The sequence below is a fragment of the Gavialis gangeticus genome, unplaced genomic scaffold (assembly GCF_001723915.1).
Source record: "Gavialis gangeticus isolate Ggan-Ray unplaced genomic scaffold, GavGan_comp1, whole genome shotgun sequence".
NCBI lineage: Eukaryota > Metazoa > Chordata > Crocodylia > Gavialidae > Gavialis > Gavialis gangeticus.
In genome coordinates this window covers 172,779,187-172,806,674 of record NW_017729024.1, presented here as the reverse complement: position 1 = coordinate 172,806,674, position 27,488 = coordinate 172,779,187, and the positions used below count along the sequence as shown (strand labels likewise).

General features: G+C 40.4%; 1 protein-coding gene across 2 annotated transcripts in view; it reads right to left on the bottom strand.

Moving 5' to 3' along the window:
* The window catches only part of PIK3C3 (phosphatidylinositol 3-kinase catalytic subunit type 3), a 159,771-nt gene that overhangs the window by 117,448 nt on the left and 14,835 nt on the right, over window positions 1-27,488 (bottom strand). For both annotated transcript variants that reach the window (XM_019518097.1, XM_019518098.1), the window contains exons 5-11: window positions 22,051-22,137; window positions 20,354-20,449; window positions 14,704-14,775; window positions 13,345-13,449; window positions 10,598-10,690; window positions 7,273-7,458; window positions 2,375-2,529 (exon numbers count right to left, since the gene is read on the bottom strand). In XM_019518097.1, the coding sequence (XP_019373642.1) occupies window positions 2,375-2,529; window positions 7,273-7,458; window positions 10,598-10,690; window positions 13,345-13,449; window positions 14,704-14,775; window positions 20,354-20,449; window positions 22,051-22,137 (794 nt within the window). The remainder of the gene's footprint in view (window positions 1-2,374; window positions 2,530-7,272; window positions 7,459-10,597; window positions 10,691-13,344; window positions 13,450-14,703; window positions 14,776-20,353; window positions 20,450-22,050; window positions 22,138-27,488) is intronic.

Below are 27,488 nucleotides of genomic sequence, written 5' to 3'. Positions count from 1 at the left end.
AGACTGCTCCTCAGGAGGGCTTTATGCCCACTGGTCTCCTCTACAGGAGACCAGTGGGCTTAGAGGCTGCTAATGCAGGGACTCCTCCTCAGGAGGGAGACCATGCTCGACCTGTGAACAGATACTGCCTTAGCAAAGACTGTCTCACAGGGAGAGATTCGACCCTGAGACCAGAGGCTGCTATTGGCAGGGACTGCTCCTCAGGGGGGAAGACCACGCTCAACCTGTTCAACAGATACTGCCTTAGCTGAGACTGTCTCACAGGAAGAGATCGAACCGATCCTGAGAGCAGAGGCTGCTGCTGCAGGGACTGCTCCTCAGGAGGGCTTTCGGCCCACTGGTCTCCTCACAGCTATGATTTTGCGATTTATTCGATTCGTCTTGATCTGATTATTCCATATTGATCTCTGGCTAACGAACTAATTTCCAGCTTCGACCTCGACCACGATCCCGCATCTCAACCACTGGCTACGACATTGTAACTTCGACCTCCACATTGACTTCGGCATCTTAACGACCACCCGTTTCGTCCACACTGGACTGGCGTCACGACATTCTACATGTTACAGTTCTGTTGTTTGTTATCCCGGTCAATGAGCTGTTGACCAGCCCTGGGACTATCGACTTGGGCAGCCGCCCCTAGCTCCGGCTAGAAAGCAAGGGCTCACTCAAGAACCCCGTGGGCCAACAGACACCTTTGTTGTTTCTTCGTATACTGTACCCAAAGCAAGATTTCTGCCTACGCTCTAAAAGTGTAAGTAAATAAATCAACTTCATTTGAAACCGCACGTGTCCTGTACCGCTCAGACTCCTCGCCGCTACTCCCACCTGTTCCGATCCGACACTACTCTCGGCCCACCGTGACCTTGGGGCCGCTGTTCCCCGACACCCCAAAGCACCAGGGTTAAGCTCCAAAACAAAAGGGCAGGAAGATGGTGAAGAATACTGAGCAATGCTTTAGAGCAGTACTGGAGAAGGTCCGTGCTTTGGTAGCTACTTCGCTGGCTATAGTTAAAAAAACAAAACAAAAAAAAACTGGAAGAGAAGATTTCACAGCCACCATTTAACTTAGATGCTAGCATACGGCTGCCAGCAATGGGACAACGTCGCATTCTATCCCAGGACTTCTCTTAGAAACTTAAAAAAAAGTTTCAAGAGCTTAGTCTGTTCTGTGTTTTACTAGAATGTAAAGCCTGGGAATGACAGTCCTGATGGTAAGGTGGTAAGGACTGAGGGTGATTGGCGATGCCCTCCACTGGAGAGCTGAATAAGGATCATGTGTTCCTACAGGGTGGATGATTAAGTAGTAAATTTCCAGTACTGGAGGTAAGCAGTTAGGGACCTTAGCACTTTCCCTTTTATTTCTCTTTTCATAAAAGATAAGTGGCCAGGACTTTTGAAAAACCTATTTGCAGCATTTTTACACTGTCCCTAAGAAACCCATAGAATTGGCTGCTTACTGTTCGGCCACACCCTCACTTCAATATAATCTACTGCATAACAAAAGTTTTTTACCTCTCAGTTAAAATTTTCACTCAGTTTAAAGTCAGTAAGCAAAACAGTGCTATTACTGGCTCAGCAAATGATACCAAAGAAAACCCAAAGCCATCCAAGAAATTCAGCCTGTGGAGTCGTATGATCCAGTCCATGGATCACTGGACCAGCCCCAGGCCCACATGCACTGCAGGCAGCATAGCAGGGCTGTCGAGGGGCCAGTGCATGCCACCCACGGTACAGTGGCTAGACAAGCTGCTCATGTTACACACAGCGCCAGGGACTGGCACAGGACACATCTTTATGCAGCACCCTGCCGGACCCAGAACCAGAGTGCAGGGCTAGACAGCAGGACGCCACGTGGAGCACATGCCTCACACTGGCTCCCCGTGCTGTGTTCAGCATGTGCAGCTAGTCCAGCCCTGCGTGCTGCAGGCAACATGCAGTGGCTCCAAGGCTTACTGTGCATGCAGCCCCCAGGGTCAGCACAGGGCTCACACTACCCAAAGGACACAGGCTAGACCCAACGCTGCACACAGCGCAGGAAGTTCAGGGCAAGGGCTGAATGGAGTGCCCTGGACTAATCCTGTGCTGCCTGCAGTGCCAGGTCCAGCCTACACAACACAGGCAGTGAGCACTCTGTGCTGGCTCCACAGGGCCGGCATGGGCAGGACCCAACACCACAGGGTCTCCACAGGGGCTTGGTCCCAGTCCAACTTGAGGACCAGTTCAGGGGCATTTATCCAGCATGCAGGGCTGGATAAGTTTGACACCCCTAAACTAAGTAAATACCAATGTAAAAAAGCACATTTGCAAAGGAGAATCAGAGGTTCAGTGCTAGAGCTTTCTTCCTTCCCTTCCAAAAGCAATATCTACTTACCTATCTATTTCTGTGCCATTTGTTCCAGATGTTGCCATACTGTCTGATATGGATCCCTGACTGTCCCTCTTGTTTGGCTCTAGACCATTCTTTATATCATCAAAATTTTCATATTTTAGTGCTTGAACCAGCTGCAACAGGTACATCAGCAAATCCTTGGGGAGAGAAACAAACAGTGAGAGCAATCAAGGATATGGGGTGCTCTGTACTTTGGAGAACCAGTCCACATGCAGAAGCTATGTCACAGTTTCATCACTGAAAGAAAGTGAGGCAGAGAGACAGTAGCAGCCGCTGCAAGGTAAAACAGTAGCTTAAAATGCACACAGTCACACAAAAAGTACCTCATAATAAAAGCAATCATCAGTACAAGAAATAAAGAGCCATTATAGTTAATTTAGAGAAGCTGTCCCTTTAGAGAAGCTGGAACAGGTCTGCTTCATGCCTTACCACAGTTACAGTTTTTATCATCCTTACAATTTATATATTGTTAACTTAATGTTCTTGACTTTTGTCTGTAAAAGCTATTCAGTGTGGGACTTCGATGCCTATGATATTTCCCTTCTGGATTATCATAGAAGCAAAGAACAAAAAAAACATAACAGACCCTACATTTCAATCCTTGAGGACTCCAGAAGTGGCATAGGTGGTCACAGTCGAACAAATACATTAGCCAGTTTAATGGCCTTTAAAAAAAGCATGTAGCAAGGTATGCCTTTTTTGGATCAAGAATATCATGTAGCATACGAAAGATGGAATGAATCTAGAAGTGGAGGGAATGCTAACTAATGAACTATTTGTGTAGCTTACTGTGAGCTGGGTATTGCTGTGTTGCATTTTAAAAACTTGTCATGTATCCAGAAACAGAGAAATATGTTCACAGAATCTGTCACCATAAAAATGAGAACCACACATATTCCATCTATAAAAAAAACCTAGAAAAAATATTAGGTTGAATTAAGCTGGCACCAGTCACAGCCTGTGCTTTCCATAAGTCTTTAAAAACAAATAACATCTCAACCCTTTTTAGCTCCAAACAAGAATGTCCTTCTCAACCAGACTCCTTGTCAAAGGGAGACAGTATCAGGACTGCCTGAGATTTACTAAAGAGCTAATTTTGAAGGAAGCAGATTCATGCCAAAAACAATATTTTCTTATAATTAGGGACCTACTTTAATCACAGCAAGACAAAAGGTTTTTTGCAGCCTGCTCACAGCTTGCAAAGCCAATTTTGTGGGCATATCTTCATGGCACTTATTCGTGGAGAGATCACAGGAGGGAGGAGGGATGTGGAGGCAGAGACCATTTGATTGCTGGCTGCTCTTCATGTCACCCTGATCCTCACTACCGATTGGCACAGAGGCCCCGGCAAGGGGAAGAGAGATGAGGGGGCAGCCACTATCTTGTCTGCTGCCCTTCGTGCTCCCCACCAGCCACCGCTTTCCCCTCCCACCACTGGCTCCTACTGGGGAGCCGGGATTTTATTGTTATTAATTTTTTTTCGTTGATTTTGAGGATTCTGCAAAATCTGAGAAACCGTAAATTAAGTAGGTCCCTACTTATAATATCTACAATAATGAAAACTTTACGATTTCATAAACTCTGCATGGTTGAAGACGAGCATCAGAGAACACTGATACATACTAGGAAGACTTGTGTTTCATAACCATAAGAAAAAAAAAACCCATCACATGTACACTGAGTATTGCATCTTATTTTCATAATTATCACAGTAATTTTGAATTCAAGATGACACTCCAGTAATTATATTTTATACAGTACAGGCTCTGTTATCCGGCATCCATGGACAATAGGGGGGTTCTGGTTAATCAAATATGCTGGTTATCTGAGAGTTATACTTTATGGGGGGGTTTCAAGAAAGAAACTAAGCCTACATTTTAACTATGATATAATAACTTTTAATACAATTAACTTTTTAATATAACATTATTATAACTTTTAACATAACATTTTAACTATGATATAACAACTTTTAATATAATTTTTAATATAACATTATTATAACTTTTAATATAATTAACTTTTTAATATAACATTATAACTTTAATATAACATTTTAATTATGATATAACAATTTTTAATATTTTAACTATGATACGAGAAATAATATAGTAAATAGCATACTGTATAATTACTGCCTCTCAGCTGCTTCTGAAAGCACCTTGGGATCAGAGGTTGCCTCGAAATGTGGCTCTGCTCCAGAGTGTGGCTCTTCTTGAGGATCATCAACATCAACACTAATATCTGATCCTTGACACAAGCTGCAGAAGCTCTTTGAAGCAACCTGTGGATGCCTGCCTGCAAGTCAGTTGCCTTTTTTTTCACAGAATTGTTGTGAACAAGACAATGCTGCATCACTTCCTGGGCAGAATACGAAGAACTGCTGCTCAGCAAATTTCAAACATGTTTCCAGACATTGTGCGGCAGTAGCCCAAGCCACTTTAGTTTCTTCACTGTGATCTTCTTCCTCCAAGTCTTGTTCAGGTGCAGTAGATCTCTCAGGATGCACAAACGTTTCTATAATTTCAGCATCAGTAAGGGTTTGCGCAACATCAAGGTATTGATCAATGTTTACCCACTCTTCAAGTTCAGTATCTCTGAATTTAATGAGTGGGTTAGTGCGGTCACCATTTTGAAGGACATCAAGAATCTCTTTTAATGAAGTTTTCTTCCTGTCTCACATTGAAACCTGCCAATTCTTCTTCATCAGAAGTTCCCTCTGCAAACATCACTGCTGCCCACATTTTTCTCCAAACCTTCCTTCAAGTTCTACTCTTCACAGCACACCAGGCGCATGCCACGTTGAAAACTGCATCCTTAATGGTGTACTGCAACTGAAATTCTTGGAGACTGCCTTCATAGTTGAGTAGCTTCCTCATAAAAATCCCTTCTGTAGATGGATTTCAGGGTTTCGATAATTCCCTGATCCATAGGCTGTATGAGTGAGGTGACATTTGCAGGCAGGAAGATGGTAAAAGTATTTCTAGACACCAACTCTGCTTCAGGAGGGTGAGCTCAAGTTATCTAAAATCAGAATAAATTTTGTGTCTTCTGGCTTTCCAAGTTTCTTCAGAGGCTCTTTCACTGCTGGTACAAAGACATGATGAAACCAGTGCAAAAATATTTTCTTGTCCATCCATGCATTAGGTTGTGCCTTGTACTCAACAGGTAGATGTATGACACCCTTGAATGCTCTTGGTCGCCTGACTTTTCCCACCACTAGCAGCTTGATTCTGTGTGTGCCCGCTGCATTTGCGCACGTAAGCACAGTCAGGCGGTCCTTGCTCTTCTCAGAACCAGCTTCACCAACCTCACCTACACCAGCCAGGGTAGAAGTTGGCAGAAAACGCCAAAAAAGGCCAGTTTCATCAGTGTGGTAGATCTGCTCTGAGGTTATGCCATGCTTCACAACCAATTTCTGGAAAAGCGCATAATATTTTTCAGCAGCCTCATGATCAGACTTTTTTTCTCCAGACATATCAAGCCTTCTGAAACCGTGATGAAGTTTGTAGCAAGACAACCATCCATCTGAAAAAATGCAGGCCTCAGTCATTCCCATTTGTTGACAGAAGTCTTTTGCTTTTTCAATTGGCATTGGGCCAGAAATTGGAGCACTCTCCAAATGTTTTAAAGCAAACCAATCGTACAATATCTTGTCTAATTGTTTCAATTTTGGTTTGTGTAGAGTACAGCGTTGCTCAATTGCTTTACTTGTCTCAGAATTCGTCACTAACTGGAGTAACTCTGCGCTCTGCAACTTGATGCCGTAGATCATAAACGAGCCACCACTGAATTCCTGCATCAACCTGTGCCTGTTTTCTCCTTTCTCTAGGCACTTAATTATGTCCAATTTCTGTGTAATCGTTAAAACAACATGCTTTCGCTTCTGTCCTCTGCTTGTTGATGAAGTATAGGTACCCATAGTTGCAAGATGGGTGAGATATTCAGCAATATTCAGCAAATAAGTCACAGCACAAGCTCAATGCAATCACAATGGCGGCTGAGACTGCCGCTAGCAACACCATCGGCAGCATCCCGAACAGCAAGATGCCGTCTATGACAGATGCTGGTTAATAGAGATTTCTGGAAGGTAAAGTGCTGGATAATGCAGCTTTTACTGTACATGGAAAATTAATAAATGTGTTATCATTTTCTATGCCTAGAATCTAATTATTGGAAGGTTGCCTTAAAATTAATCCACCTCCCCATTGCTACAGCAGGGAAAGTAGCAGCAGGGAGGCAAGCAATGGCAGGCGTCAGTGCCAGGGAAGTCAAGCGGCCTAACCATCTCCAACACCTATCCCCACCCCTGACTTACACTTAGTTATGCAACCACTGCTAGTCCTAATCTGGCCTGCGGCACAGATCACACTGTGGCTCTGGCTCTAGCCCCTCCCAGCCAGGTAGCAGGAGCTGCAGCAGTAGCAACTTTGGCTCAGGCCCCAGCAGCTGTGAGGCTCGCAGCAGCTGTGGCTGCAACTGTGGCCATGAGCTCGGGACTCTGCTGGAGCCAAAGCTTCAGCAGCCATACGACCTTGGATTTGAGTAAATATTGTATATACTCAGGTATTAGCTAACACTGCAGACATTCTGTACTCACAAGCTGTGAACAGGCTGCAAAAAACCCTTCATTTTGCTGTGGTTTAAGCAGGTCCCTAACTATAAGAAAACATTGTTTTTGGCATGAACCTGCTTGCTTCAAAATTAGCTTTTGTAAATCTCAAGCAATCCTGATACTGTCTTCCTTTGACAAGGAGTCTGGTTCAGAAGGACATTTTTATTTGGAGCTAAAAAGATTTCAGATGTTATTCTATTAAGGTTTCATTTTTCTTATGATCATAGTAAAGGACATCCACATAACAATCCTATTACTTCAATACCTCATCATCTGCCTGTTGCAACCTGGCTACAGCATATCGCCGCACTGTCGGATTGGTGAACTGAGATGACAAAAGCTCCAGAGAGTCCTCCACATCCATTGGCTTCCACTTGCCCAACAGTTCCAACGCTTGCTTTGCCTCTTGAGGTAGGTCCCAGTTGACACATTTCAAGAATTTAGTCAAAGCCTAAAAAAATAAGATTAAAAAAGTGACTAGTTTTGAGCAGCTCTTAAAAAAAAAAGTCAACTGGATTATTTAAAAAGTTACACTAACTCCAGATGTTGGATCAAATTTGATTTCAAATATATTTGAGTAACCCTAAGTAAACTGCATTATTCTAAGTTGACCCATTACATTTAACTGCATTAACAGGACTTTTCCCTTTAACACGTGGAGTTGGTCAACAACAAACTCTAACAAGTCAAGTGGTTTACAGTTACAGTGCTGGGTCCTGGGCATAATGAGAGAAAGTAAGCTGTTAAGTTTAATTTATTTCAGAAGATCTGATTTGCAATGTATTTGCCTATGCCATATTTACCAGCATAACAGCTGTATATGGTATGCTACCAACATGGCTGAATATTTCCACAAATAAAAAATAAATAAAAATTATCCATACAATGGTCACATTCATATTTCTACTAAAGGAACACATTCAAAAGAGATTTCTTTTAAGACACTTTGTATTGAAAAATAGAGCGCACCCTTCCCAGGAAACCCATACCATGTCATTCATTAGCTCCACTCCACATTCAGTCTTATCTACACAGTTGCATTTGCTAGCGAAGCATGAATGGATGGTGGAACACATTTAGCATTAATTCTGCCTTAGTCACTTTCTCAGGTGCACATAATGGCTGCAGTCTAATTTGTAGTTGCAAACTTTTGGGGAAAAAACAAGGTTATTACAAAAGTGAATATGGTATCCAATGTCAACCACACACTATTAGGGACTACACAAATGAAGGGTCAGAATTAGGTCCTGTACATGGTACCTAAACCAGTGTACCTACAACACATTTTAAACAAGTCACAGTCTGAGTCCCCATTGCCGTTGCAGCTGTAAGACACAGGTGTTAATACGAATGTACTTTTTTATAGGTGTTTTGAAGCTTAATTAGGTGTTATACTACTAGGAAATGTTATCCTCTCTAGCAGTAATCACAAGCTCAAACTATTCTCTTCCCAATGAGTATATTCAATTCCCAGTAATTATCATGAAGTTTACAGGTACACTTCAGGAAAGAACTCCTTATAATTACATCAGCCCTAGAAAAAGGCTGTATTAGAACCAGAATATTCTAACTCATAGAACTCTGAAAACTTGAAGAAACAGACTTTGTTTCTAAATATTTTACTTAAAAATTTACGGAAATAGTTCCTTGGTCCTGCTGTTTTAGCTCCAGTATTTTACTTTCCTCAAAAGTTATCATGAACACTTTTCAGTATGCTTGGGTTTGAGATTCATACAGCTCACTTCATCACCTACCTCTCCAGAAACCTGGAACAAACTGATTAAAGCAATTTCACAGTCGACACTTGTTTGGAACATTTCATTTCCTTCACATGTAAGAGAAACTAAACTAAATTTCAAAACGACTCAAATACTTGCTTAAACCTCTAAATCTTTTTACAAGTTTCTCACCCCACTCCCATAAAGTTCTATACTTGCTTGAAATCCAGCTCCACTGCTAATTGGAAATCTCTGTTTTACATATTAATGTGCATTTAAACACAGATTGGGCACGTCTACATGTTCATTAATGCAATTTAGATACCATGCATTTAGTTTAGTACTTCCTTAATAAAGTACTAACTAAATGAGCAGTACCTAAAGTTACTGTGCAATAGCATCGTTATTTAGTGACACTTACTGTGCACTAACCTAATAACACTGCACAGTAGGCAATTAGCAGTTTTTGCCATGACACACTACTGTGCAGTGTTATTAGGCTAATGTGCAGTAAGCGTCTTGTGCAGACGCACCCATTGTGTTGTATTACAGAGACTTCATCTTTCTGACTAAAATATAACTTCCAAAAAACTTTGCTTTAAAAAACCCAACTTTCATGTGACCCAAAATATTAACTGAACTGTTTTATCCAATCAATGCTCATGCTATTTTAAATGCTCCTTTCTCTGAAGCATGTAAGAGAGACTTGGTTCTTCTGGACCTTGACAGGAAGGTGTATGACATATCGGCATGAGGAACTAATGCTTCACTGCAATTACTCAGGCCTCTCCTGAACTAATCTAATGTTCTCCAGAACACCTTTCATAGAAACCTGAAGAAAACAACAAAACCAATAAACCACTACCTTCTTTTATATACAATATCCACTACTGAAAAGAAACGATGGTGTCAATGGAAGCAAAAGCCAAAAGTATAGCAAACCAAATGGGACATGTCAAGTTTTCCTGACCCACCTTTTAAGAGTACTCCCTTCATGATCGGAGTAAATTTTTAGTACGCCATTGCCCATGTTCAAATCACTAGCATCAATGAATAATCTTTATCATCTTCTACTGAGAGGAAGGGGAAGTGAGAGAGGAACATACTTGGAAAAAGGATGTGCAGATTTAACAAGCCACTTTGGCATGTACTTAAAGTGCATGCTCAAATCTATCTCCATCCAGAAAAGTACCTATTTAAATTTTTGTGCAGTTCTAGAAATTTAGACTCTTGGCTGCTATGGATCATGTAAAAAAAAGCCAAAAAAACCAGATATACTAAGACTGCAGCATTATCTTCAGCCTTGTTTAACTGATGAATACTTTCTACTGGAATTGATCATTTTAATCTGTAAGTTTGAATGTTTCAATATATTCCAGTTAAATTTCCTGGGACTTCATACAAGACTAAAAGTACAGATATTAATTAGAGCCAATTCAATATTATTCATGAGATAATCAATCCAGGTTATTTTCCTTTTTAATTACTATTGTTATTCAGCTCCGAAGTGCTTAAGTCCATGGCCCATTAACTAGATTATACAAGCCTATGTCTTGTAATGTGCGTAAAATTTTACTTTGCCAAAGAAAAGTGAAGTTAAGATAAAAGGCTTTGCAGAAATGCATTTTAAATAATCCACTGGGAACTGAAAGAAAGAGATGGTTATAAAAGCACTCTTTGACATGATTATAAAAAAATGAAGCTCAGTCTTTACTGCTATACCTGTACCAACAGTAAAAAGCATCTTTATTGACTCCATTGATTCACTAAGGTTGCCACCCCTTTATAAAGGCACAGCATTTAAAGAAGCAGCTGAAAATGAACTATGTTAACCTTCCTGTATTAGAGTGCATGAGGAGTAATTCAACTTACCTTTTCCTGATTAGTAAGATAGTATCTGAACTTCCAGACTAGATCTTGTTCTTCATACGTAAGTTGCTTTGTTGGTGGATAGCTCACTATGATCTATTAAAATAATTACACAAACACACAAAATAATTTTAAAAAGCAGATATTTTATCTATTTATTTATTTAGCTGAATTCAGTGAAATGAAGTGGCATAATGAAAACACAGCCGACTATAGTAGGGTTGAAGTGTTGCAGCCCTAATGGTCCAGGAAATGCGAGAAGGAAGGGATTTTTTTTTTAGTGATATTCTTTGGTGATTTTGATGATGAGACTGAGTGTATGTTTAACGTATCTGAAGATAACACCAAGTTGGGTGGATGTGTAGATACTCTAAAGGGTAGGGCTAAGATCCAGAATAACCTGGATAGACTAGAGAAATGGTCCACAATCACTCAGATGAGATTCAGCAAGGACAAGTATAAAGTCCTGAATTTGAAACTAGGCTGCAGTACTGCAGAGAGAGACCTAGGGGTTACAGTGGACCATAAACTGAATATGAGCCAAGAGTGTAGTCTTGCAAAAAAAAGCTAGCAGTATGCTAGGTTGTATTAACAGGAAAGTCACTTGAAAATCAAGGGATGTGATTTTTCTACTCCCTTCAATGCTGGTGAGATCTCATGTGGGGTACTGTGTCTAGTTTTGGGCCCCACTATTCAAGGACATGAACAGATTGGAAAAAACACAGCGCAAAGCAACAAAAATGGCTGGAAGCAAGGCTTATGAGGAACAGCTAAAAGACATATGGCTATTTAGTCCGGAGAAGAGAAGATTAAGAGGGGATTTAAAAACAGTCTTCAAATACCTGCAGAACAATTATAAAGAAGACAGAGAAAGACTTTTTGGTATGACTGTAGGGATCAGGACAGGGAGCAATGGCCTCAAGCTGTAGCAGGTGAAATTTAAGTTGGAAATTAGGAGAACCTTCTGCCTATGAGGGTGGCCAAGCATTGTAACAAACTATCTAAAGCAATTATGGAAGGTCCATCTTTGGAAGTTTTCAAGAGTAGGTTAAACAGACACTTGGCTGGGATGGTTTAGTCAGGGATGCTCCTTCCTGGAGCAGGGAACTGCACTAAATGACCTTATGAGGTCTCTTCCAGGCCTACTTTCCTCTGATCCTCTGTCTTTCATTGGACCAACTGTATAGTTTGGAGACAAATTTTCAGGCACAAAATATTCCTCTTCAGGTCTGCAGAAGCAGCAAGGGCTTTGACAGTGAGATTTGAATTGCATATCTTTAAACTAAATACCAGTTAAACACCTAGCTTCTCACACAGGAGTCTGACAGACAAAGGCCATCAAACAAAAGAGAAAAGAATGGAGACCTTCCATATATTACATCAACGATTCATAGATTCTAGAGTCAGAAAGGACCTCAGTGGGCCATCTAGTCTGACCCCTGCCCCTGGCAGGCAAGAAAAGGGCCACCAAACCTAGGGTCCCAGGTGCCTGTCCAGTCTCCTCTTGAAGACCCCCCAGGGATGGGGCAAGCAGCACCTCCCTTGGAAGCCCATTCCAGATCCTGGCAACCCAGACTGTGAAGAACTTTTTTCTAATGTCCAGTCTAAACCCTCTCTCCAGTAGCTTATGGCCATTGTTCCTTGTTGTTCATCCCTTATGAATTTGTACACCACCACAAGGTCCCCTTCTCAGCCTTCTCTTGGAGAGGCTGAAGAGGTTAAGGTCCCTTAGCCTTTCCTCATAGGGCCTTCCCTGCAGGCCTCTAATCAGATGAGTGGCTCTTCTTTGGACCCTCACCAGGTTGTCCGCATCCTGCTTGAACTGTGGCATCCAGAACTAGACACAGTACTCCAGCTGTGGCCTGACCAGTGCTGTATAGAGAGGGAGAATCACCTCCACGGACCTGTCTGTGAAGTACCTTCAGATGCACGATTGGCTAACTACATCACATTGATGACTCATGTTCATCCTGGAGTTAGTGACTCCAGGATCTCTTTCTGCCTCAGTGTTGCTGAGAAGGTCACCCCCCCAGCCTGTAGGTACGATGACAGTTTTTCCTCCTTAGATGCAGCACCTTGCACTTGTCCTTATGAATTGCATCCTGTTGCTCTCTGCCCACTTCCTCAACCTATCTAGGTCAGCCTGGATCTTCTGGTTCCTCCTCTCCAGGGTGTTAGCTTCACTCTATATTTTTGTGTCATCCGCGAATTTGGACAGGGTGCTTCGCACCCCCTCATCCAGATCACTGATGAAGATGTTGAACAGCCCCAGAACTGAGCCCTGACAGACTCCACTGCCCACACCTTTCCAGGCTGACACCGCCCCATCCACCACCACTCCTTGCGCGCGACCCTTGAGCCAGTCTGCTACCCAGGCTACTGTATAAACAAAGTTTAACACGAAGTTGCATGAGTTAGCCTTAGAGATGAAAGTGCCCAAAAACCTCTCTGCCAAAACTATTGAAAATGCCACTTAAGTCAAGATGCAATGATGCATGAGTAGTACATGAACTCCCATACATCCAAAGCTCAAGTAATACCATTCATTCATTTCAGAAAGTCATCAGATGAATGATTTTTTGTAATTTATAGCTGAGTAGGCTGGCTCACAAGTGGGCAGCTCTCATATTGACAACATGCAAATGTATCCACTAATTAATGTATTAATTATCAGTACATTGACACCAAGTCATCCGCTAAAATTAAGTGCCATTTTTAACAGACAAGCTACTCAAAGTAAATGAACTTACATTAAGTTGGTCGCGGGTAGCTGCATTAGGCTTGAGATCATGATCAGAAGGTCCGCTTCTTAAGCTGCGAGCCAGCTTGTGATGTTTGCTTTCCACTAAGTTCTCCTAAGGAAAACGAATAAGTCAGCAGCAATAAATATTTAATTCCATAAAAAAAATATCAAAATGAAACTGTCTACCAGACTCAATAATGTCCTGAATAATGTATTACTTGGTTAAAATTCATAACTACAGTATGTCTGGATATACTGATTAAAAAAAAACCATTTACAGAATATGCTATTTTTATTCCATATAAATGATATTATTTTAGACTCAAAATGGCACTTATAATCATTTCTTGTCTTTGCATTAATTGCTGTCAGTGTCCCTATGGAAAATGCAAGTGTTCCAATCTATATTTCTATGATTTAGAGACTGGGCTTAAATGTGATAGGCACTTTGAAAACAGTACCCCAGATTTTGCCATCTACAGTTTCTGTATTGATAATATCAGTTCGACTGAAGTGGTGTCCACAGCAGGAGGAGTAACAGCACAATAATTCCAACAGCCACAGTTTTCACAACTCTCAGAATAATTCCCAGCTGTTTTAGGCTGATGCGATCACTTGGAACAACCATCAGAAGAAACCCACTTGTGCTAGGGAGTCTGATGTGGCCAATGCCAGTAAAATAACATTCATAATGATGGACACTTTTTGCAGAAACTTAGTTGGGTGCTGCCTACACAAAAGGACCAAAGGTAAGAAAGTGGAGGGGAAAAACAAGGTTTAACCTAAACAACCTGGCATGAGATTTAAACTGCATATCTTTAGTTCTGCAATAGTTCTCTACTTCTCTGTGCCTTTTTAACATATGTCCTCACCCACCTCTCTAGTCCACTAGTGTAATCCTTCCCCATCTTCACCTTGTCTCTAACTTGTTTCTTTCCTTCCCTTATCACAGAAACGCTACTTTAAGAGTTTGTTACCTTACCGAACTTTACATTTTAAACATACTATTAAAATAAATCACTTCAACAGTGAAATCTTAACTTGTTATCAACAGGCTTTTTTGACAGCTCTGTGTGTACTGCCAGACAAGGTTCTTTGGGTAAATCCAGTATCTTTTATTAGACCAACCCAAATAGTTGGAAAAACTCTTCTTTGCAAGCTTTTGGGTACAATTACTCTTTGTCAGGCAGAGGAAGAGTCTGCCAATGTCCTTAGACCAGCACAGCTACAACCTACACTCTTTGTGTACTGTAATTTAAACTACTGAAGACCATCAGATATAATATTCAAAAGTTTTTCGTTTATAAAAACTTCACAGCACAAGCATTGTTACAATATTGATTGTGTTGCAAGGAAAATTACTTACCATAGACATCTGTGGGTCTGGAATTTTAACAATCTCAGAGCTTGTTAAAATCGGAGATGACTCATCACCATCCTGGATGACAAGATAAATCAAAAGCACACTAAATGCCTCAGATGATTAAACAAAAGTGACATGCCAACTTATTGTTTTCTATATTCAAAGGAAAAAAGATGCAAAGCAATTAAACCATCAAAGGGCATAAGGGGTAAGAAAATATAGAAAGGAATTGTTCTAGCTTTCCTTTTATAAAGCTCAGAAGATAAAAAGAAAAAGGACACAGGAGGATAAAGCCATATGCTGATGTGTCATATTTGGGGATATTAAATTTTAGTTTTTTTAAACTCATCAGCATTTTAGTGAAGAAAAAGATAGAAACGTTCATCATTAGGATGCGTCTGTGATGGGACTGTCTATAAACACCAAGCAGACTTCTAATTTCCATTGTTTATAAGCAGAATTTTCAAGGACTATGACTAAAATATTTAAGGACATCTTAAGCGACCCATCTTGAAAATACCTCCAAGCCAGCCAAACATAAAGGTTCATCAGTTTGGAGCATGTAACAATCTCAAAAGTGTACACTACCCCTTCTCCCTACCGAGCAGTCCACATGGAATGGTTCCCCCATCTTTGCAAACTGTACTTATCTAGGCTGCTCCTGATCTATAAGAGAGAAGAGTCCTGTGCTGTACCTCAGAGATTATGACTTTCCATAGAGTAGAAAGTTGAGAAGAATTAAGTGTTTGAACCAAAAATTAGAGCAGAAGTCTGACTCATCTTCCTTCCTATCATTCACTTCAGTCGTTTCCTTTTTTTTCTTTCTTTTTTTTAGTGTACCTGTTGCATGCGATCGACAGAAAGGCAGAATGCATTGCTTAAATGTAGAGAATATAAGAAAAGGATAATATGCATTATGGAACATTTACTTTGAAATCAGCAAAGGATTTCAAATTGTGATGGTTTATCACAGTGCGCTGTGTTAGAAAGAGCATCAGATCAGATCTTTAAATCTCAAAACTGTTACAATTTCCCTCTATAATTTCTAGAGAAGCTGCCATTCAGTGGTATCAGAGGGGATGAGGGAAAACAGATGCCAGAATTTAGGGAAATATTTAATTTATGTTTTTTTCAAGAATAAGTCAGCTCAAGCTACTCAACCAAGAGATTTAAATTTTTAAGAGCACGTGAGGTCAAAATTTCTCTAATGAAACAATCTGCCATCGCAAAATGCTGATGCAATGAAACTATAATGTTGCCTGGAAATATATCAATGCTCACCTACATCTGACACGCTTCATTTTTATAATTAGGTATTAAAAGTACAAAGGAAGCATTTTCATGAAGTTATTTAATAATTTTTGAAACAGTTCTTTTGTCTGCTTCTTTTGCCTGGGAAACTTATATTTCAGCCCAGTCCATGACAAAATTTTAAGTGTCAAGTTTCCCATGGACTCAGAATTCTGAGTTTCAACAAGCTCTAGTTAAAGGGATTATTTTTCATTGAAAACAATAAATATATAAAGGGGACTCAAAAAGCCTTTATCTTGTGGGCTCGCTTTTCTTCTTTCCACAACTGACTCCAAGAACAGGTCTGATCCAAAACAAGTGCTGTGTTTGTTCTGCTTCATACTTTACCCCTATCTTGGAATGAAACAGCTGGCAGTTTTGTGGATAATGAGAGAAACAAACTATCATACAGCTCCTCTTCCTACAGATATATTGATTCGGCATTGCTGACTATAGTAAAAGCTTCTCTTTGTGCCAGCAAACTAAGCATACACAGGAGGGCTCTTTCGCTGTACTTATTAGCTTTCTGTGGTTTTCAAGGTGCCATATTTACCATCACAATTCTGACAAGTCACGCTCTAAATAATACTTTCTAGCTAAGGAAAATACACAGAGTTGTAGATGATGTTAAGCCCAGCCTAATAACCGATGTTTGATCTTCATGTCAGTTAAAGTTTTTAAAAAGTTATGAGTCAAAAGAGCAAGCATCTTGAGTTCTGTTTAATCTTGTCAAATTGCATGGAAAAAAGGCAACAATCAAAACTATACAATTTAAGGTTGATGCCTTTATGCCACTACACAAGAAATCTCTCAAGATACTGGTACAGGGGTAAAGAGAGAGAGAGAGAGAGAGAGAGAGAGAGAGAGAGAGAGAGAGAAGTGAAACTCAGTATTTTAATGATTTAAAACATTGAGATGTTTACATAGCACTGAGGCTAAACACTGAGATTTAAAACCTAACGACTAACCTTTTTTCCTTGTTATTTCAGCTAATGCTATTCAACACTGGGGAAAAAAACCCCCACCCAAAACTGAGGTCTGCTATACTGATGGATAAAGAGAGAGGAGAGAGAGAAATGCAGGTAAGTCTGTCCTCCCATTTACATATTTTACAGAATAAAATGTAACGAGAAAATGCAAATCAGCCAAGTTCTCTCATTGTTTTCGTGGGCCAAATTATATTATTGGGGTTAGATATATTTAAAAAACAGCCTACTTGAAATGCAAATGTCATCAGTTTGCAGACTACGGTTGCATGCACACGTTCAAATGCTCCAGGAAAATTTTCCCAGGTATGTTCTCCGAGTAGCAAAACTTACTAAAAGCCAAATGTACAGCCATTTGCATCATGAAGCCTTAAAGAGTGTAGAGCTTGCAGTGCTAACACTGCAGGCGGGGGGCTATGCATGCATCTCTACAGGTTCCCTTATGCATTGGTGCCATGTATTTGCCCAGTAGACTAGGGCAGCCACAGTTGGCTCACCCAGACTGCCCAAGATCAGCCTGGGTTTCCCTGCAGCACAACATGGGGATTGTGAAGTGGTGTATGTTCTGCAGAGCAACAGAGCTCAGCAAGCAATATGCCATGTCCCTAGGGACAAGGGGGAGAGCGTGGGGATTGGCATGCTGGAGGGCTATGTTCTCTTCTAGAAGTCACAGTACATACAGACATTTGCTCTCCAAGAGAAACTCTCCAAGGAGTGATTTCACCCTGCTCATTACCCAGTTATTTTTCTCCTGGACCAGACATTTTCACTCTAAGAGAAAAAGCCTGAACACATCTGTATACTTGTGGTTTCTCCTGGGAGAGCAACTCTCCCAGAAGAAACTAAATGTCTGTACAAGGCCTAAAAATATTAGCAATTTTACCCACCCTTATAATACTGACACACTAAACAGCCTTCCAAAGTCCAGGATCTCCACCCAGAACCTAATGGACACACAGTAGTGAAGAAACTAAGAAAAACAGTTGTAAAAAGCAGGGAAAAATCCTCTAAGTGAGTAATTCCTTTAAAAATGGATGTGGCACGGAAACTGCCTGTGTATTTGTTTGAAGTCTATATACAGAGATAAACTTTCCTAACAGAGGCCAGCTTTCCTTGAAGACAAAAGATGCTTGCATTTGGAAATTCACAGTCAATCTTTACACCCGATAGGAGACATGAAAGCCATGTTCCAGCTACCTGCAGATCGCTACTTCTCACATCTTGAAAACCCTATCAGAATTATGTGAGTTTGCCACTTGACTTTACATGTAGTAATTACGTGTTCAGTCAGAGAATCCCGAATTCTATCAGCTACTGTTTAACAGGTGGGTTCTCAGTAAACATGAAAGCACAAATTTATCAACACAAGTGTGACAAGTAATCTTCACTTAGACTATCAGTCACAGACAGGTGACAACAGAGCCTAGTTTCATTAGATTCAATATACTGGATTGGTGATCTTTATACTGTAATTGGAAGCATGACAAGCTGGAGAAGACAAGCACTAACTTATGAACTGTTTTCCACTGCTGCCAGAAAATGGGTCAGGCACCTGTTGAAAAACTGTTTCCCAAAAAAGAAGTCCTTAAAATTTTAATTAACTGCAATTTGCAAATGTCCTATTACCCTATCATCTCACCACTCTGCAGAAGAGCAGCCCATTTAATTATCTGTTTCATGCACTTATGTGCTCAGGTTACATCTTTTGGGAAATTTGCAAGTATGTTGACTCTGAATCTTACACCATTTTGTGTCTGTGGAACTCTACTGATTTAAATGATTCTCAATTTACACTGGTGCAACTCACAAAAAGTCCACATACAGTTTTTCCATCCCTATTTTCAGGCTTCTTTGGAAGGATGTTAATAGCCATTCTTTTGATTTCTATGGAATGTCGAACCTGAAAGCGAAAACAGATACCTACTCACATTGTCTCCCAGTTTTTCCTAACATAAGAGGTTCCAATTAGATGTGTCATTAAAACATAGCAACAATGGTTAGTAAATTATTTTATCCCAGATTGTATTTCTTGGTCATGCTTCAAATGAAAAGGCTTGTTTGCAGAGTTGTGCAGAGTAATTCTATTTTAGAGGATCTGGGCACTTCAAAATTTGATGTTACTGAAAACCAGAAAGAAAACGAGAGTGTAGTAATTCTCCATGACAGAATAGAGCCTCGGCTTCCAGACAGGTAAACAGACAGACTGCTCCACAGCCATAAATCCTGACAGTCTTGGTGTTTCTGATGCTGGGGCAGGACACAAGAGAAATGTCACTGAGCTAGGAGGATGAGCTGTCAGGAGGACAAAACAAGTTGCCAACCAAAATCTGCCTGGCAAGCAAGGTGCCACTGGAATTTCAGACTGCTTCAAAAAGGAAGTCTGACCTTCGATAAACAAAATAAAATGTGTATCCTCAGATTTAGACCAGTATCTTCTGTTTTTTAAAAATTCTTGCATCCGTCCTCCCAGTGGTAACAGGAAGTTCGGTACCCCATACCAAACACTACAAGGTTCAGGTCCCAGTACAAGGAAACTTATCCAGGTAGTAAAAACCCATTTTTGTCAACATCCACACTTGTACTCAAGTGATATCGCCCAAATGCAAAGCAGAAAAAAACCCAGAGTGTAGTAATTCTCCATGAAAGAGACAGAAAGCATCTCTAAGGTTAGGAAACAGCTAGAAGCTTAAGCTCTTTATCAGATGTAATATCTGGCTTCTCTATACACTGATCTTTCTATATGGAAAATTAGAATGAGAATGCTTGCTTACTTCACAGGCTACTTTTGAGTGTCTGTAATTTAGCCTGAAATCCTTACGTGCAAAATGCCACATTCATGCAAGATACTGTTATATAACAAAGCAAAAGGTTTTCTCCTCTTACTATAACACCTTACTGCTGGAGTGATCACAAAGTTTTCGGACCATTACACACAACATGGAGGAATAAGTCTCTGTTATTTGCTTGGACAAGAGAATGGGTCCATTTCCCCAGCTCTTGGGCAACATTTTTAGTAGTCAATCTTTTCTGAAGTCGGATGATCCAGATGGGTCTCTCTCCCTCTTAACTCAAGAACTAACTTTACCTAGAGTCTCCCTAAAAGTACTACCTGATTATTTGCGAAACAATACATCAAAAAGTTTTTAATCACTCACTCTTACTAAATTCTGTAATTTTGAACCACACTGCATGAATGATTGACTTCTGTAATCTTGTTGTAGCTATACTATTTGATTTGTATGTACATAAACAGCTGCCAGTGACAGCTGTCTGCTGTTATCTTGCCACAGAATATTTCATCTCAGCAGGAAAACCTGTCATTTTTTGGTGCATGGCTCACTTTTTAAAGGAGATCATAAAAACTGCAAGACACATACCTTTTCATAGTAAACTATTCCATATTCTTTATCATCGCATTTAACACAACGAAACTCAATCATCAAGTACATAAAATTAGAACTTCGTTTCTCCCTCTAAAAAGAAAGAAAAAGATGATAGATGTGGATGGTTTGTTAAGGAACTATCTTCAGCATTTCCTAAAAGTAATAACTATTTCCTTTGTGCTGCAACTGATGATTATCAGCAATTACTGTTGTGACAATTACTCAGTTTACAATTTCAGATAACTACTTAAAAGATACCAGCTTTCTCTGATATTCTGAATTGAAATCCATGCTTCATGACAAACATTCACATGAAGTCAGATGGGGATTGTTTAGATGATCCAGTGAAAGAGCCAAGTTAAAGGAGTTGCATTAGAAGGACTTGCACTAAAAGTTCATGTCTAAACGATTTCCAGAGGAAGTTTTGCTTCGTCTACAAGCCTTCTAGTCACAAATTGTACTAAGACAACTCACAGTCTTGGGCCTGAACCCAAAGTTCACAAAACAGGCAAGGCACACAGCTCCTCCAGCCCTCTCCTTCATTGTACCATGTACTCATATGGGCACTCTCTCGCCACTGTACCATGTATACCCTTCATCACTGCAATGTGTGGTCCCCTGCACACCTGTAGCCTCAGGTTCATCCTCAGCTCCCTGTGCTGTGTGCCATACTGCCAGGCCCCTGGGGCAAGGGCAAGAAGCAGCAGCAGGAGGCAAGAGGCAGGGAGGAAGTGGGAAGCCAGCAACACTGGCTGCAAACAGCAGCCAGTGATGGAGGGGAAGCAGCAGCTGGGCAGTAGTGGGATACCAGCTGGATACTTTTGGTCTACTGGTTAGGACACTTACCCAGGGAGTGGAGACCTAGGCTTTTGGTCTCCATTATTCTGAAGAGGTTCAAACTCTTATCTTATACTCCCCACAATATACCCTAATCACCACGCCATTTGCTAGGCATTCCCAAAAAGAATGTTTAGTTCAGTAATACAAGCACTGCTCAGGAACAAAAGGCCCTTACCCCTAGTGTTTTTTTTCTACATTTGCATGTATTAGTTACAGAATAAAATGGACAGTGTAGTAGGATAACTTCTGTCCTATTTGTCTCCTGAACTGGGGACAGTTACTCCATAAGTTAAAAACAAAGGCATTGGATTTGAGTCTGTAAACGCACTGTTTTTTTGCCCAAGCCAGCAAAATTTAGAACAAAATGATTTAAGTCCATTAGAGCACAGTAAATGTAATAGAATCTGCATGGGTTGAAGTACACTGAGAGAAGTTATTGAGACAACTTTCATTTTTTTCTTCTTCTTAAGATGATCAGACCACTTTAAGACTTTAAAGCCATGTCAGTCATACCCAAACAATATTTGCTCTAGAACTGTAAGATAAGACTTTAAACCTTTCCCCTGTCTACTTACTTAATCTAGAAATAGTTTGGCTTTTTTATTTTCATCTTTAAATTAATGAGAACATTAATACTGACAGCTAATATTTAGAGCTGACTATTTTCATCCATCTTTGTATCATTAATCCAAGAGTAAGTTAACTTTTCAGAATGAGTACTTTGTTCAATGTGCACAAAAGAAAAGAAAAATAGAGCAAGTTATTTGAATTACAGTCTCCCAAGCAAGCCAAGGCTTCCATACTAGCAAAATCCAAAAAACCCATTAGAAAGCTGATATATGATGACGTACCTCATTGATCATTTCTATTTCTCTAAAGGTCAGTCTGTCCAGCCAGTCTACTTTTACCATGTGACCTTGTCGATGAGATTTGGTGAGCTGCCATGGGAATATATAGTGATAGTATTTAAATTGCTGCAACTTAAAAGGAATATCTCCAAGTTATAATTTTCAAAAGACATTAGCGTGTGAAGCTAGGAAAAGAAAGTGAGGAAATTTAAAACAATTCTACATTATGTGCATAGCAGCCTTTGTAAACAATTAACCCGCATTGTAAAATTAATTACTCCCGGGATTCAAAACATCCATCATGACAAATGGCAGCACACACACGCCACTCAGCTTAATTGAATTCATTATATGACATACAGAAAGGGGGCATTTTTTTTTTTAAGAGCAGTACTCTAGCATAACATTATTAATGACTTAGTGGCTTCTTCTGTGCAAAACATTTGATTCTAAAATCTTTTAAAAAATCATTAACACAAAGGAGTTTAAGATTTTCTATAAACTTCATAAATATAATCTTTCTTTAAAAGTGATTTAGAGAGCTGATAAGATTACGGCTGCCTATGCCAGCAATGCTGCAAAGGCAGCTCTCAGAACGTTTGCTGCAGAGCATTTGCTGGTAAAACCATACTTCTTTTCTGCCTCCTTACCTCATTAAAATGAATTAAATAGTTTCCTAATAATTCTGTTTCACCTAAGCATTTCTATAGATATCACAGAGATGTTATGCAATTGATTCATGGACTGCTAATAGGCAAAAAGTTAATTAAAATGTGGCCTACACTTTGAACAGCTCAAGAACAATAAAAAAAAGCAGGCTAGCAGTCCCTTGAACCTGAAAATCAATAATAGTGTAAAAATGCCATCAACTTTTTGCAAAAACAATACGTCATCATGCATAGAATATGGAGCAAAACAAACAAAAAAAAGTTAAAATGCTGACTTTACCTTCTGCACAATAAGAGCCTTTGATCTTTTTTTAATACAGAATCATCACAATATATTGCATTATACAATAAAAACTGAAGACTTGTCATTTAAAAGTTTAAATCTTCTGTTCAGAAAATTATTGTGGCTCAACAACTGTTCATAGGCAATACATTAGTAATTCAAATATGGTTAACAAAAAATAAACCCCTGTTAGAAGTATGAAATATCAGAAGTTTCTGATGCTTTTTTTCAAAAAAAAGTGGAAGTACCCAAGTCTAGTATAAGATCAAACATATGCAAAACACAGTACTGGTATACTGATGCTCAAATTTTTTGCTACCAAAGAACATGAGGTCTGACAAGTATTGTTTTACCCCTCTCTACCTAAAGGTAGGCCCAATGTGTGTTAGCATAACGGTGTGCATCTACACACGAATTTTACTGCAGAGCTGACTAATTAGCTGAGCAGTAAAGCATTACAGTCTATATGTATTAGGGCTCAGTAAATTAATTAACTCAACCATTGGGTCAGGACATAGTACTGTCCCATAGCGGAATAATTACATATGCTCAAAGGCACACGTAGACTGTGACAGGGGATGGCTGGGGCACAAGGGTGCTGCAATACGAGGGCTGTCTGCCAGCCCATTCTTGTGCCCCAGCCCCTCCGCCACCAAGCCCAAGGCTGACCCACCCTGGGTCCTCTGTCAGCCCGGGGCTGCTCCTCCCTGGTTCAAATTGCTTTGGTCCCATGCACATGCGTAAATGCTGTGCACAGGAGCAGCTAACTCTGGCACAAACTGTGCCAAACTTTATTGGGTCAGCTGAATTCCTTGTGTAGATGCACCCACAGTATTTATGCCTGCACTACAGCTTCCATTAATTGATACCAAATTTTGTACAAGACAGCAAAATTATGCAATAATAATTTCAGGAGGTTCTTTTCAAGGTGAGGGGGTGAAGCCAAAAAAAAAAAAAACACCCAGAAATTTTTAGAGGTGCACCAACAGAGAATTTTTGGACCGACGGAGCCACAAGCGGCTTGTCCAGGGGGCACGAGAAGGGGTAAGCAGCTCCTGATGCTGCATGCACCCTGGGAGGGCATGGGGGGCATATGTCCCCAGATCCATGCGGAGCGAGGGCAGGCTGCCACTGCAGGATGGGGCCAGGGCAGCACCAGGTTATTCCTGGTATGGGGGCTGAGCTGGGCTGCACTTGGGGCAGGAAGCAGCACTGGGAGAAGATTATGTGGGGGGAGGTGAAGCCACCCCAAAATTCACCGTAGTGCGCCCTCCCCCCCCCATCACAGGTCCGGGGACACCCCCCCCACACACTCTCCTGGGGTGCACGTAGCAGTGGGAGCCACCTCTTCCCCACCCCTCCCCCAGAAGAGCTGTTAGCGGCTCCATCACCTGCTCAGCCCTACCTCGGCAGTGCCTGGCCCAGCACCTATCCCTACCCTAGCCCCACTCCCTCCCTCACTGCAGGAGGCCTTGATCTGCCTGCCCCCTCCTACCTTTTCCTTCACAACAGACTTACCAGCCGAACCCGGTTGCTCTCCACGCTGTCGGGTTGTGCTCCTGGCCACCACCCTGCTGTGCTGCAGACGTGCACATGCAAGGGGCATTTATCCGTGGCATTATCAGCCACATCAGCCAAAAAAAGCTGACTGCTGATACAGTCAATTTTCCTTATATGGATGCCAATCCGATGTATTGGTGCACCTCTAGAAATGTTTCTTTTACTGAACTGTGTAGGATTACAGTAACACATCAGAGTCTAAGCCAGGAACTGACATGCAGGACAACACTATAATGCCAACCATGAGTATTTAAGTCATAAATCAGATTCCTCCAGAAAATATGTATTTAATACAAACAATGAACTTTAAAAATAGTAAGCTATGCTGGTTTTATCTTCCATTATTTCCTCACCTTGAAGAGAAAAATTATGTATTCCTAATTTATGCATTAGGGTTTCAGGCTTAAAATTAAAAGGAATGCACACAAAAACACAAACTTATTTGCTGGCTAAATTGGGACTGCTTATCCTGCATTGCATGACGTACAGGGAGCTGCCAATCTACACGTCTCTGTACCTATATGGAATAGGCAGCTACCCCACTCTCATCCTCCTGTCTCTCGCATTTTTATCACCTATTTCCCTCTGACTATTGATCTCCCTATTCACCTATCACCATAACATCTCTGTGGTCTCCCTATTCACCTACCATTCTTCCTATTCACCTATCATTTCTGACATAACATAGCATACTTCCATGTTGCCATTCTCCATGTACCTCTGACTTCTCAGTATCTTGGCATTCCTCTGTTTAACATTTAATCACCATACAAGCAAACCTGCTAGAAAGTCACAACATCCAAAAATCAACTAAACCAAAGCCTGGCACTGGCCAACCACATACAGCATTACCTGAGTGAGGTATGCTAACCATTACTAAATAAGAAAGGAAGGAGTCCAATGATTTTCTTGGGGTTATTTGATGGCCATTCTTGATGCTTGTGTCAAAGGGTGAAATGGTGATGGTAACAATCAAATCTTGTTTTGGTAACGGAAGTGGAAAAGTGCCCACGGAGGACCATCATGGCCAAGAAGTATATGCATGACAACCACCCTTTGGGTTCCTACTAACCATGTTTTTCAATAGCTTGAACATATTGAGCTGGTGAGCTTTTACCTGTTGATTGAAGAGTCTCAGATTATTTGCCAGAACATATTTCTTTATATGTGGTCCACTGAACAATGTATTTTTCTCTTATTAAATAACAAATAGCTAGTACTTGGGTACACATCTCCATTTAAAGAAAATCTATATATTTTGGGAGAAGGAGCCTGTCCCAAGCACATGATATTGAACTAGAGTATTCAAGCTACCCTGGCTGATAGTAAATAATCACTAAAACTCAAGCTTAAAGGTAGTAGTGCCTCTACACCTGATATATGATCTAGTCCCTAGTATAAAAAAAGGGAATCAGCTCAACTTACCCATTCTTTAAATGTTTTTTTTTTTTTCTCTTACAAAGCAAAGAGCAGAACAAACAGAAAATAGAGAATGTCCAATGAAGGCAGGACTTCCTATTGGTCCCTGAGAACAGGTAGTCACAAAAAACACTGTTTGTTACCTTGTTTGTTTGTACTTAGCTTGGTTCTTTACTCTGCACAGATTTTACAGCATTTTTTCAGATCATTCAATGCCCCCCCACTCAAGGCCCCAAGTTTGCAGAAGACACACTGGGAAGAATCATATGAATAGGCAAGAAACTAAAGCACTTTCTCTCTTAGACCTTTAAATAAGTGATAAAGCAGTGTGGTGAGCATGCAGTCCAGTCTGAAGGTAACTGCATCAGCAACACAACAAAATATATCTTTTGGAAATCCCCTCAAAAGCTAAAGAAGTGTCTATATTAATTAAGAAGCCCATACTTAATTATCTTCCAGGAGCATTCAAACTAGAAAGTATGACAGCAGGTACAGATGTATATGGCCACACTGCAAATGCATGCTTTCAAATACTTCTGAAGAGTCATGTCAGTTATTAAAAGAGGAGGAAAATGTGACCATCAGAAAAGGTGAAGTCAAAAAGACAGCCATGAAAACAGCAGTGGATTATAGGAGGGATTAAATTCAACGAGAAGGTAATTTAATTTCAAAACTTCACAATTCAAAGCATAGTGAAAGGCGTTAGTTAATAAGGTTTAGTTCATGCTCCTGATGCAAAACAATCTCTCAAAACTGGGTGCTGACAAGCCTTGTCCCCTTACTACTTACTTCCTCCAAATCCTCCTTGTCAGGCTCCTATTATTAAAGAGACTTGTTAGTTAAACATGTTAAAGGGGAAATTTCCAAGTAAAAACCAGAATTGTATTTTTTTTCTTTTGCCATTTTTTTCTAGAACCCTATTCAGAATATGAAGATGTAAGTTAGTCTAAGCAGAAAATCCCAAGGGAGAGCTACAAAAAATTCTGATGAACCATAAGTCTTTACATTAGAACAAAATAGCACCTTAGGACAGAGAAATCATTGTATTGTATCACTTTATAAAACAGGTTTGGATAAAAACTCAGGAAAACAGAGCAGTTCCGACTCAGGAACCAGCTAGGTTTGACGCAATTCTGCATGAAAAACAGTTACAGAAAATGACTGAAATGGATGTCTTCCCTATAACAGCAACCACCACTCTTATTATTACAAAAATCTAAATAAGATGATGTGAAGGTGAGTAAAATGCCTTTCAAGTGCTTGTACACAACCCTGTCTTGTCTTACAATCCCCAAGCAAAAGTGCAAGAAAACCTGATGAGAAACACTATGAATGAATTAAAAAGCTGGGCCCAAGTCTGAGCCATACCTAATATTGTACACTGAACATGCTGCAAGTCATGGGTGATCGTGATCTCTCTAATGAAGGAGATACCTCACAAAGTCATTCTCCTTCATTTGCAACCTGAACATTTAGTTACAGAAACTGGACAAAAAAAAAAAAAAAAAAAA